This window comes from Ciona intestinalis, chromosome 9 (genome assembly GCF_000224145.3).
Source record: "Ciona intestinalis chromosome 9, KH, whole genome shotgun sequence".
Taxonomy (NCBI): Eukaryota; Metazoa; Chordata; class Ascidiacea; order Phlebobranchia; family Cionidae; genus Ciona; species Ciona intestinalis.
Genome location: NC_020174.2, coordinates 4,746,170 through 4,759,317, shown reverse-complemented (window position 1 = coordinate 4,759,317; position 13,148 = coordinate 4,746,170). Strand labels below are relative to the sequence as shown.

General features: G+C 38.6%; 2 protein-coding genes across 3 annotated transcripts in view; both read right to left on the bottom strand.

Annotated features, from left to right (window-relative positions):
* n (Notch) overlaps positions 1 to 6,088 on the bottom strand; it is a 32,859-nt gene extending 26,771 nt beyond the window's left edge. The window contains 2 exon segments of the mRNA NM_001044360.1: positions 5,381 to 5,456; positions 6,016 to 6,088. Coding sequence (NP_001037825.1) covers positions 5,381 to 5,456; positions 6,016 to 6,088 — 149 coding nt within the window.
* A 2,060-nt stretch (positions 6,089 to 8,148) lies between these two features.
* Positions 8,149 to 13,115, bottom strand: LOC108949782. 2 transcript variants are annotated; one of them, XM_018813432.2, is made up of 2 exons: positions 12,609 to 13,115; positions 8,149 to 12,219 (listed from the first exon to the last, which is right to left on the bottom strand). In XM_018813432.2, the coding sequence occupies exon 2, from the start codon at positions 12,198 to 12,200 to the stop codon at positions 8,826 to 8,828; it is 3,375 nt and encodes a 1,124-aa protein (XP_018668977.1). In that variant the 5' UTR covers positions 12,201 to 12,219; positions 12,609 to 13,115; the 3' UTR covers positions 8,149 to 8,825. The 2 variants fall into 2 exon arrangements, with proteins under 2 accessions (XP_018668977.1, XP_018668978.1); XM_018813433.2 differs by having other exon boundaries at positions 12,663 to 13,115.
* Positions 13,116 to 13,148: the final 33 nt, after the last annotated feature.

The window sequence follows — 13,148 nt, the reverse complement described above, 5'->3', positions numbered from 1 at the left end:
CAGTATAGTGCTGTGGGGTAAAATGGGCCACTTCAACAACGTTCTATATGGGAGTCGTGAGGATACGGTTTTATAACTCTTTCAATGTTTCAAGTTTACAACCAATTGGGACAAGAAAATACAACGAAAAGGTGTCCCATCTTTCCCCAACCTACTTCATATCCAGCTCAGTATGAAATATCAGTAAACCAGTTATAAAATCCGACTTCAGTTCCCTTTTAACATGTCGTCTGGTAAACACGGAAATGGCTGGCTTCAGGGTCAGGGGCAGTGGCCGGACCAATAGACGTAAACAGGCGCAAGATGTCAACGTGTAATCCTATATCTTGCCGTACAAGTGTTTCATACGACGGCTCTTGAATGGCAGACGAGCGCAATTAAAATTGTTGAGATAAGCAGTTTAAAAAACACACCAATCAACTTGGATGATATTATAACACAGACACAATTGTTATAACAGTAACACAAAGTATTTTTTACTTGCGGGAAATTGTGTTTTCGTTTACGACCATTAAGTTGGGAAATACTTTTGTTTTTATTAGAACGACTTTCGTTATCGGCTGTGAATACAACGACGCTCGTGTAACAAAGAGAGTTGGCGAACTAAACGTGGTTAGGGGTGCCGGGTAAGATATACGGCGTATTTATAAAAGCTTACGATGTATGGCCGGCCGACGTTGCGGTGAACTGCCTGGTATGACCAAGTCAAATTTCCCGGTTGGAGAAGCGCAAAAATAACAGCTAGTAGAAACACAAAAGAGGAGTTGGTCACCACTCTAACTCACAGGGGGTCCCACAGTGAATCGGTGCGCATGGCAGCACTAAAACCGCCAACGTTCCAACTACAGTGATAGCTACCTCTCGGAAGGCAGTGCTTTAAAACTTATCCACGAAACGAAGCAAGGGCTCTTTTCGTGGCTTATCGGCCCACATCTGCCAGTTAAGCGACAAGGGACGTCGGCCGAGCGTTACAAACTTATGAAAAGTTGGGCACCTGTGGCGGCTTTAACTGAATTAACACGGCGGAGATTCGCATTTTGGGGGAAATAAAAGCTTTTCAAACCACTCGGCAGTTTATTTGAACCAATTAATGGTTTTTAACTACAAAAACACAACCAATAAAAACATGTCTCATAGGTAGCAATTTTAACTGAACGGCGACGCAAGAACAAAGCGTGAAACCATGGAATACGTAGATTATGCACACGCCCTTCAATCTTCGTTAGGTAACAAGCAGCTTTGGATAATTACTCAAATCCATACACGGAAATCGTTAGGTACTGTCGGGTGTTAGGGATAGTTATCAATTTTTCTTGGAATAGATTAAGTGTCTAAACCCTAAGGCTATCTAAGAACTCATGCCGGGCCGATAAAAACGATATTTTAATTGGATATTTTGGGTAATTCGTGATCAAAGCGATCAAGTTTAAAACTCCAATTTATAATTGTCAAATATAGACTTAATAAAGTAACCGGAGACACTAATACATACAGTGATGGATTCGTATCCCAGCTTGGTTGACAGAGCGTTGTTAATACGGTATTACGGTGATACTATCTATGAATTAAAATGTAAACGTGATTTTGCGTAGGACACAGTGTCATGAGCTTTGTTATCCGTTCCCACGCAAAGAGGAAACAAACTCGCAACCAGGATGGCTTGCCCTGTATACGGGCATTACATCATAGGACATGGTTGGTCAGCCATCGCGTGTCGGCAGGAGGTGCATGTAACATTAGGTAGGGGTTGCCACTCTTAAAACTGACAAGCGTAAATGTAAAAACACTCCAAAGTTTGGTTGGGTAAATCTTTTGTTTTGTAACTTCCAAGCTTAACTTCTAACCTACGTTTCCCACACGCACGTAGAAAATATGGAAATAACATGACATTCAAAATTTCTCTTTTCAAAAACGAAAAAGAATATCTAATTAACTAAAACAAGAAAGGAAGGGAAAGTAACAGCAAAACGACAGTCGTTAAAACTTTAAACTTACAAAAAGGAGCGTCAGTTAAAAAGCGTGGCTGTTAAACCCAAATGCAGTTTGATATAGACATTCTCACATTCAGTCCACTCAATTTCGCGCAACAACTTAATATTGAAACGAACATCGTGTTGACATTGCCAGTAAAGATAAATAACCGTGTAAACTGTAAACGTGTAAACTAAACTAGCAATATCCGAACGTTGGTACACATCAACTCGTCAGTAAACAGTTACATCCTCTGCTACATGAACAAGGATTGTAAAATACCACTTCTTACAGTTAGTTACAAAAACCAGTATAGGCATGGCGTCACACTGATGACGTCACGCAACCGTTACGTCAAAAAACGTAAAACATATTTACATTTTTTTAAATTTTAAAAGAAAACATAACGTGATATTTTAAAACGTTTATGCCTCAGTGGAATTATTGAAATCACGATAAGAATAAACATATTAACGCAGAGAAATAATACAAAAACAATTTAATTTTTTGTGTGTGCACGTTTTGATAAATTGGTTCCGAAATTACAAACAAGCGACACCAAAGTGGTTCTATGGGTCGCCGTCGGCTAAAAGATTACGAACGTGTAGCAGGGATCGAATGAGGCGCTTGCTTTGCACCTGCCGGTAATTCTTAGTTTGTTCTTTATATCGTATGATGGGCAAATAGTCACGCGGCGCCAGATGGAAGATGGGTGCTTGAAGCGTTAAGCGTAATTGTGTTTGGTATTGTCGGAGATATTGCTTAGATTACGGAACATACCTTGATATCGGTTGCATTGAATGAAATTATACTTACGAGACATTTTATTCTCGCTGTGTTTTGACAATGGTTCTGTCGCTATGGTAACGAAATACATAAGGGGTGGTAAGATGGGACTTGTTTAACCCATTTGGTAATAAACAAACAATATTTACAGACTTATATAACCGTAGCTCCAATACACCAAAAGAGCACTGTTAATTGGTAAAAACATGACTTTTAGGTGCTAACGTAATCCTTACCCACAATACTATAGTTTAGAAAAAGGATGATACCAACTGTGTTACATTACAGCACCCCCGGTTTATAACAGTCAAGTTGTTTTTACATTTATTGTGCAGTTTAAAATAGGGGGTTGGTCACTCATGCGAAAAGTCACGGTGTCTGGACAAGGAAACGACATCGAAACCAAACTCGCTCAAGCGTGTTTCCAGCAGTCTCAATCGTGAGGTGTGCTGTGAAATAACCGTCTGATTACAGGCCACGGTAAGACCAAATGACATGGTACCTGAGGTTTAATTGCGTTTCGGTGAAACGTTTTACTGAGATATAGAATCACTTGGAATGCAGACAAAACGTTTCGTCGACAATTTATGACCACTTATCAATCCTACTAACCCGGCGGTCGGTTTGGTTGAAACACATTTGTTTTACGGATGATCAAAGTAGGGACTATTTCATCGGTTTACTTTAGGAAGGTTGCTTCCTTTGTGGGGTAATTGTATGGATTGCAACATAGCTACATTCTCTGGGCGAACAAAGAACGTTTGAGATACGGGGTAACAAGACGCACTTAATTGGTGGTCTATACTGAATAGGGAGAGAGCTAAAAACACACGCGTTCTAGGCTGGAATGCGCCAGTTCCGGGCGAGAAGAAATCTGATCCGAAATATAAAACAATGCTCTTACACGGATATAAGCTTTAAGGTTTACGCGTCGCTTAAGAATCGGTGAGGACAAAGCAACGTCTCACATACAATGATATAAAGTAGGCCATCCGCCACTTGTGCTTTCCTCGTATCCGGAATAAGATTTGTTTGCCAATTTGAAGGGATACGTTTTAATTTGGATACGACATGAAATACGTGCTGGTGGAAAAAACGCAAACTAAACTTTTGAAACAATAAAACCTTAGATTTTGTTGACTAGGTTTTAAGAAATAAGTTTTTACCCTGTTAAAACACCAATAAAATGGATTCAATAAAACTATCGTAAGTGGAAACTTTGAGCTAATACCAGTGAAGTATAGGCACGTGTAAAGCGTTATATTTGTAATGTAGTCATTTTGTTATCGTGTTTTCCCTCGCACACATTAGTCATGAATTGTGGCAGTGTAAAGGATAATTACGAATGATACTTTGGTCTAAAACAACACGGGTATGGTCGCCATTGAATCGGTGCGACCTCGCATGTAAAAACGAGCGCTGAATATTGAAACTGGTTATCCGATATGCGACAAAGGCGTCCATAATAGAGGAATGAATGGATGGGGACAATGAGAATGCGTTGAACACGATGGGACGACACGACTTGTTCGATTCTCATGTGTATGAACTGACTGTAAACATAGAACGACGTCGCCTGTGAATTACTGACGATTATGCGACAATCTGAACTCGATAGCATTATTATGTTCATTGTTTTGTAATAATTGCGCAAGTGGGCGGTAATGAAAGGCACATATGGTAAAGTTAAATAAATATAACGAAATCCACGCAGAGAGAGGCGTACGAGATATTTAATAAACACTTGGCCTCGATTTGCGCGAAATTTCACTGCATTCAGGACCGGGTCTAATGAGCCGTGGCAGATTGATCGCCATTCGTATATTGTTCGGCGGGTAATCTTATTTCTTGGACATCGTGAACGTTTGTCTCGCTAGATATTATCTTGCAATGCCGGCCAATGGAGGGGTATTGTTTGTGCTCTGTCGCGCGAGGAAAGTGGGCCGATCTGATTATTCTCGTGGAATTGGAATTAACATTAATACGCAACTGCTGGCAAGTGCACATAAAGGTTATTCTATTAGCGACAGTGAATTGTTTCATTCGCCCTAGTTTCCAAACGCCAGTTTGTCTCGTATACCAAGTGTGGTAGGCTTAACACGCATGGTAGCAAGTCAGGCAAACGGGTGCCTGGTTTAAACTAAACGAACCGAGAGCGTGAAAAGCGTCGATTTTATCTCTTGCTTTAAATAGTGTTGGATGGTTTGTTTGTGATGCGGTGCACTGTTACACCTCCTTGCGCTCAAGGCTTGGTTCTCAGTGGTATCGTGTGTCCAGTAGTCAAGCCTCGCAACTTAGGCGAAGTACATGCACTTCCTACACATATACATGGCTGGCAACAATGTCGTTTAGATTAAGCCAACTCAACACTAAACAGTATTAAAACAGAACTTGTGTTATTAACAAAAAAACATTCAACTCAATTCTTTAACAACATTTTTGAATGTTAATTAAAAATAACATTTATACATAATACTGATCTACATAAAAACAACTGGCACAAATTTCAATAAGTTATGTCTTGACTCTTGACTTAAACAGTAGGATTGTAAAGAATTTAAAACCAAAACCGTAACAATTAAAACCCCAACAAAGTCTTTAGACAAGCTAGATACACACATACCTGCATATGTCATTCCCATCATAATGTGTTATACATTCCCCACCATTTAAACAAGGATTCAATGAACATGAAACACCTGCAAAACATTATTCAAATATACATCTATTGTTCTGTGTTAAAAACAATTTTAACAATATTTTAAAAGATAAGATACTAACACCAATAAGGTTTTTGGCTTTTGCATAGATATATAAATATACACCAAATATAACTTAAATAACTGTCTTATATGTCAGCTTTTTGAACATTGTTTTACGCGGCAAATAACCAATTTATTAAAATACTTTCTTATTTTATGAGTGGTTTAAACGGAAGCAGATTGGGAAACTAAAACATTCCATCTCTATTCAGCAATGAGACACTTGGCTATCAACAGCCACTTAAATGGTCAAGTGTGAATTTTAACGTGGGAAAACTATCATAATATAACCACAGGTTTTAATTGCAAATCCTAAAATCCTAGATTTTGCAAGGATTAAATTTTTGGAAAAGTATTAAATTTACAAAGCATAAACCGTTTAACATAGGAATATCAAAATTTAAGGTGATATATGCAATAGCACAAAGGCATAATTCACCATATTATTAATATGTACTAGATTAATAACATATATATATTGCGAATACAATCCTACCTTTGCAGTTTCCAGCAAATGAAAATATAAGAAGTGCAACTAGTGTGCAAAACATTAGAACTTTTAATCCCATGTTAGAAGTATTGCTTCTGTTTCACACAATATGTGTTAGCATCCACACATTAGTGTATAATGTTTAAAACAACTTGCAATCTTCTCTTTAAGTATCTTGTATATAGTTGCCAGCAGTCGTCTTTAATTGGTAATAAGTCCAAAATCAGAAGTTACCATATTTTGATCTTCATAAATTAAGTAACAGAAACTGAAAATCGAAACCACATCATTTGAAAGTTAAAACTACAATAATAATAATTGAGTAACTTTATATAAAAGCCTAATTGATCAACGCGTAATAGTCGCTGCTATGTAGCTTAAGCCTGCGAAATTTCCCCTATACATTCATTTAAAGTTCTTAATGTGTAATTCTGACCAGAATTAACAACCTTGTTTATGCTAGAAGTCAAAACACTGTCAAATAACAACCACAATACCAAATATGGGACCTCGCGTTGTCTGAAACTTTCCTATACGCGACACTTTAACTAAGACTGCGTCGCAAGTGCTAGTAACACAATCTGGGGAGATTTCTTTCCATTTTCGTTGCGTTTTTCGCTAGAGAAAAAGGCGAACGCGCAGCGCAATACAAGAGAATAGCACCCACGATGGTTTTATTTAGAGCGCCTTTTGTCATTTCGAAGTCGACTGGGACGACAAAGCAGTCTTGCTCCAGGGCGCCCAGCACCGACGATACAAATGATATGAATGGTTCTGTGGGATATCAATAGAAAGTGAAAAAAAACGCAATGTGTTCCAAAAACCTGATTTGGTGATTTTGATTTTAATTGGTAAATTATAATTTTCCGTAAAACAAAGCATGGCACTATTACTGGATACAGTATAATAGCGAAATGTAGCGCATATGAGATACCACATAAGTTTATAATAGTGCTTTGCTTATTTTTACCCCGTGACACCTCCAAAAAGAATAATCACCCATACTGTATCTTAACATTCTAATACATTTTAGTTGATACAGTAGGGTGGGGTAAGGTAGTAGCCTATATGTTTTCATTCTATTTTCTAGTATCATTGTTTATGGTAAACTAAGAATATTTACAGAAACCTATAACCGTAGCTCTGCGACTCTAAAATAGCGTTGTTAATTGTTAAAAAAACACGATTGGAATATGTGGTATATGTTATGTCGCCTACTGACGGTGGTAGCCTATCCATCTTACCCTGCACATATACAGTATTATGTCGTCTGCATTTAAACGGCCATAGAATGCAATACGAAATATGACAAATGTAAGCCTATACTATTCAATGCAAAAGTGTGTTTCTATATCTAATTTTTAACTAACCAATTTGATATTCGGCTCTTGTTTTCGTTTATGTCCCGAGGCGATACCTTTATACAGGCCAGCGCATACGAAGTTATAAAACTCTTTTCTCTTCGCTTATTAGAGTTGGTGTTTGAGTATATACAGATGTACGAAATATATGAATGAATGTAACCATTTATTCTCGCGTGGCGGGGCAGCAACAGACGTCGTCACATATACTCTAGTTGCTTTAGTTTAGACATAGAAACATGGTTTAAAAGGTTGTTATAAACAGCTACTGATTTTGCACTGAAATGGCAGAACCAGCAAAACGAAGTTTTGTTGCGCCCATAGTTGCTGTGCTTACAAGTCCTATTGTTGTTGTGGGAAGTGTGCTTGTAATATCCATGTTCTTTCTATCAAGCTACCAACAGAACACAAACATTCAGCTGAGAGAGCTTGCAAAAGTTATTGCAGATTTAAATAAAGGACAGAGCCGTATACTCACCACGCATAAGGAGTTATTGGAAGCTGTATCAGAGCTTGAAGGAAAAGTTAAATATCAAAGAAACCGTTTACAGGCTGTTGACGCCTTTACTAAAGAAAAGAACGTGATTGTTTCAGGCGTTCCGGAAAAAGACGGCGAGAACTTGGAGGGCGAAATTCGAAGTTTGTTGTCGAAAAGACTTTCGTTGATTTTCGGGGATCTGGATTTGGAATTAGTAAGGCGATTCGGAAGAAAAGTTTCCGTTAAGCCCGGGGGAGATGCAGCGCGAAGGATAATTGTTCGGTTTGCTAATTACTTGGACAAGGTGCGAGTGCTTAAATCTGCCACTAAGCTGGACGGGACAAATTATTCTATTTCGGACGATACCCGTCGGTTATTGACAAATTCAAAGGTTTAGACACGAAAGTCGTATTTGCTAATTTTCACAGTGCTTCATGTATATTTACAAATCGGTAAATAAAGTATTCATATCTATTAGATTGGTGTAAGATGGTCCATATTTTTATTCTCCATTATCGTCACATTTGGTAGCAAACAAACAACATTTACAGATTTATAAGAACAGTATATTATGCAACTAAATGTATTGCAGTTTAGGTAAAGTTGGTTTGGCACATTGTAGAATAAAATAAAAAACTAATGGAAACTCATATGCGCAATAATTTGGCACGGCATTAAAAAAGAACAAATCACTGAAATAACGTTTTACTACGCGCATACAATAAATAATCTCACAGTGTGCTGCTGTGTTTTACGATACAAGGGTATATCAGTTTCAGTACAAACATGACAGCTTAACCATATGCAATTGTAATCAGTTTTTAAAAAAAATCATTATAACTTCTTAGATTACTGAACATGGTTCTAGTTTTTAAACCAGAACGTTAGAGGTGAAAATCGTATCTTACATATGGACTGTCATGTTTGTATTGAAACTGAACAGAAAACGTTTTATTTAGGCTCTTATGTTATACCAGCTACCAAATCCTGCCGTTTTGATAAGCGGGATGAGCTTCCCTGTATGCAGCTCGTTCATCGGCAAGTTGCTGGCTTTCCTCCATCATTGTTCTATCTGCAGCCAGGTCAGTCTGCCGCTGCCTCTCTCTGGCTTGTAGCTCCCGCTTTGCCGATGCTTGCCCGCCAGATTGGTCACCAGTTGTACAAACAGGGAGGACGCAGATTGAGAAAGGAGTCCCGTACATCTGGGCGCACCCTGCTGCGAACCATTTCATCGCGTTGTTTACCGATTCTTCATTTGCAAATAAAACCCACGCAGCCCCTGTTGGCTTCCTTAGTATAGGATCCTTGATGACGTAAATATCGCTGACCTCACAATCCGCTTCCATTTCAAGCAAACCTTCAAGCCGTTGAACAGTAGCAGTACCTGGTAGATGATTCACATATACCCCTCTTCGGCGTTCCTCTGACACTTTCAACCATGCAGGAGCATCGCTACCTATTATTTCCGACCATTCCTTCATATCTATTGAAAGATTTACTTCAGCAGGGTCCGTAATAGAATTTGAACGTAGAATCCCAGAACCTAAAATAAGGTAATCCGAAAGCGCGGCTAAACCTTTAAAAAGTCTCGAAAAATCAGTTTTGATTGCAACTGATTCAACACGCTTAGTAATGTCACCGGCGGAACCACCGAGTCTGCTCAAGTTCACTGTAAATTTGTCAGAAATCGGCGGAAAGAACGTTTGCTTGTGTTCACTTTTTATTAAACTAGGATCAAGTCCAATAGTAGTGATGAGGCATTCTACTATTGCTTCTATTTCATCTTCTGACAATCCGTCTTTCTGGTTGCTCACATCCAAGAATTGCAATCCCCTGACATCGTTTCTTGGGGCTACGCATAAAACTAGTGCCTGTATTCCATTAACAGTGAGACAATTGCTGGATAACAGTAATCTCTGTAGGTTCAATTTGCAAGACGCTGAAGAAATGACACCTGCAAGATCTAATGCTCCTTTATCGGCGCATTTGTTGTTCGTTAAATCAAGGTTTTTAAGTGTGTAGTCAGTAACAGCCAATAACGATTCCGAAATTAAAGATAATGTTGAATCTGTTAATCGATTCACGCTCAGATCTAGATTAGAAAGAAAATTCAATGGCGGGGCAGGACGGGCCATTGCCGTCGCTAATGGCTTGATATCTTTGTCAGTTAAACTGCAGCCAGACATTGATAATGTGATGATCTTATGCTTCGACGATGGTTGTAGTAAAGTCTCAAGAACATCAGAACCACTCAGCTTTATCCCGTCCAACGCGAGCTCGGTTAACGTTTGGGGAATGTTGGACAACGCGCCTAAAGTTTCTACGCTAACACGAGACTTTCGTAAGTTTAGGAAACGCAGTTCTTTAAAGCCGCCGTTAAGAGATTTAGAAACGAACTCAGCATCCATAAGCGCGAAGTGTAATGTATGAAGGCACTTACATGTATGTTGTACAGCGTTAAACGCGTTCTCAGAAACCTCAGGGTTATTTGATAGTTTTAGAAGTTCCAAACTTGATAATACATTTGCGTATTTCTGAAATATCGTAGCAACAAACGTATCAGTAAGTTTACAGTCGGTTAGATTCAATTCCGCCAAACACGAGTTTCTTGTCGCAGGTTTAAGGTTTTCAAAACTTAAGTCATGTAATTCGATTTTATCTTCGATACCAACCCCACCTAAATCTATTACCTTCGCATTCTGAAGAGCCAGAATAATCCTTGCAATGTCTAAAATGTTCTTCACAGTATTGCTACCACCTGCTATGAAACTTACGATAGAAGTATTTTGTTGGAGACCTGAAAGCAATGCATCCCAGCCTGTTGGTGATAAACCAGTGTCGGAAATGTTAAGATACTGCAGAGGACAGTTGGACGTTTCCAGTAAAAGTGAAATATCAATGCCAGGCTGTTGGCCATCGTTCATATGGTTGTTAGATATATCCAGATGGTTTAACTTGGATTGCTTGGATATGAAACCACTTCTCAACGCTTCAAACAAACCATGTAGATTGGTAGCACCACATCCACTGACATCTAAATGCACCAAACTATAAGTCGCACTCAAACCAACATTTAGAGCTTTCGAAAGCGATTCCTTCCCGAACTGGTTTCCCGACAAGTTCAAACATTTGAGATTCTTGGAACCAGATATGAAATTTGCCAAGTGATCAGCACAGCTCGGATCTGCCATGTTATCAGATAAATCCAATTCTTCTAACTTTGCATATTGGGTTAACATAAACAATAATGCACGTACAGCAACGGGACCCGCGTTGTTGCCTTTTACGACCAACTTTTTAAGCCTCGAAAGATTAGCTAAAGTTCGGCAAAGCGCTAAAGAATCTTCTCTATTAGTTAAAAAAGTCCTACTAAGATGTAATACTTCTGCTTGTGTGGCGATTTCTGGCAAGACCTGGTTGTCAGTAGCCGAGCATGAAAACCGCATTGCTGCGTGTAGTTGGATGTCTTTAGCTGTATCAATATGCAACGTATTCTCAACTACTGGGTTTCCGCTTGGTGCAGGCACTACTGCTGTGTTAGAATCTACAGTGGCAGACTTTACTTCTTTCTCTGCTAAACGCGCTACCCCTTCTACAGTTTCGCATACATTCACGTCGTTTTGCGAAGACACAGGTATCGTTGTGTTAACTACAATATCCTCGGTGTGGCCCGCCGTAGTCGGCAATTCTGACGCCGTAGAAACTGTTACCATAATGTTTTCTACAAGGGCAGAACTTAATATGTTTTCCGCGATATTAACATTTTCGTCATCAGATTTTGAATCGACGGTATATTCGCTGGCTAGGCTTATAACGTCAGAACAGTCAGGGGGTTGAGAAATTAGTTTAGCCGGACAATTATGCTCCAAACTTGGATTTGTGGTTTTTACGATTGTATCTTGTTCACTGACTGTGCCTTTTACACCGTTGTTAACCACATGTGAATTTAAAGCTGTTTTGTTTTCAGTTCTAACTCCATCAACTTCTTTAATGTTCTCTTCTTTAAAACTGGTCTTCTCTTCTTTAATTAGAGGTTTTTCAATAATATAGCTTTGTTTAATTTCAACTGAGGCATTTTCAGGTTTTTTTACTTCATCTTTAGTAACCTCAGCAGTTGCATGTTCAGTTAGAACCTTTGTTTGGGGTTCAACAACAACCAGAGATGTTGGGGTTTCATCTTCAAACTGATTCTGATTCTTAGTTTCATTCTTACTTGGTGAGACAACATTTTCTATTGAGGTTTTATTGTTGTTATGTGGTGTGGTAACGGGTTCGGTATCTTCTGTTCTTAGTGTTGTGTGCAGATGAGTTGGAGTGTCGGCTATCGTTGTTTTGCTTTGACCACATCCCATATCGTCATCAGTGCTAGACCTGTTAGGAATAAATGGATGTATAACTTGTTTAACCGAATGTATCTATAGGGACAACGACAGTCGTTATAACATGGGAGCTCTGTTCTATACAGTGTCTTACCCAGAAGCACATATACCCACAATGGTGGCAAGATCAAGCCTTGTAACCAAATCCTCTGAGTTAGAGTCAGATGTGGTAACCACAAACCAGTAACCACTGTGCCACGATGCAAAAGAACGTGGGCGTTACTGTTACGTACGTGTTACACCAAATGGAATAATATATTTTCCTATTGCTGATTCAAGTTTATAATCTAACTTCTATTAATACAAATACAGTCACATTAAATCACTTGAAAAACCCCCAGTAAGTGTGTAGAACTATTACGGTATTTGAGGAGCACCTACCTTCATTTGGTAACAAATTAGTTGTTTATGCAGATAATCTGCAGCATGAATTACCTGTCTATAAAATAAAGTACATTGTACTTCTTGCACGGCAGTTTCTTAGCCAAACTAAAAGGCTTTAAATTTGTTTAATAAATTAACTAAATGGCTTCTTTTGTTGTCATGGGGTACGTCATTCGTTATCCACACAACGTTTGGTGCAAAAAAAGGGGACAAATATTAATTTTTGTTTGAAAATGTCTATACTTTGTTCATTCTAAGTAAATTTACCATATAAACAAAGGTTATGGAACAAGGGGAACCCATATGCTTAATATTATTACATATTTTAAATGTATGTTACCGCGCACAGCAATGTGTTAGTGTGGTCTTTAACACAAAGCATTTACGTCATCAGGAGAGAAAAATCTCTTCTGTAAAAAAAGGTAGAAAAGGAGGAGAAGGAAAAAAGTTCCCACCCGTACCACGTGTTCAGTCATTTCGTAGTCTGTTAAGTTATGTAAGGAAAATTATACAAAATCAAAGCGGATTTAGCCAAGT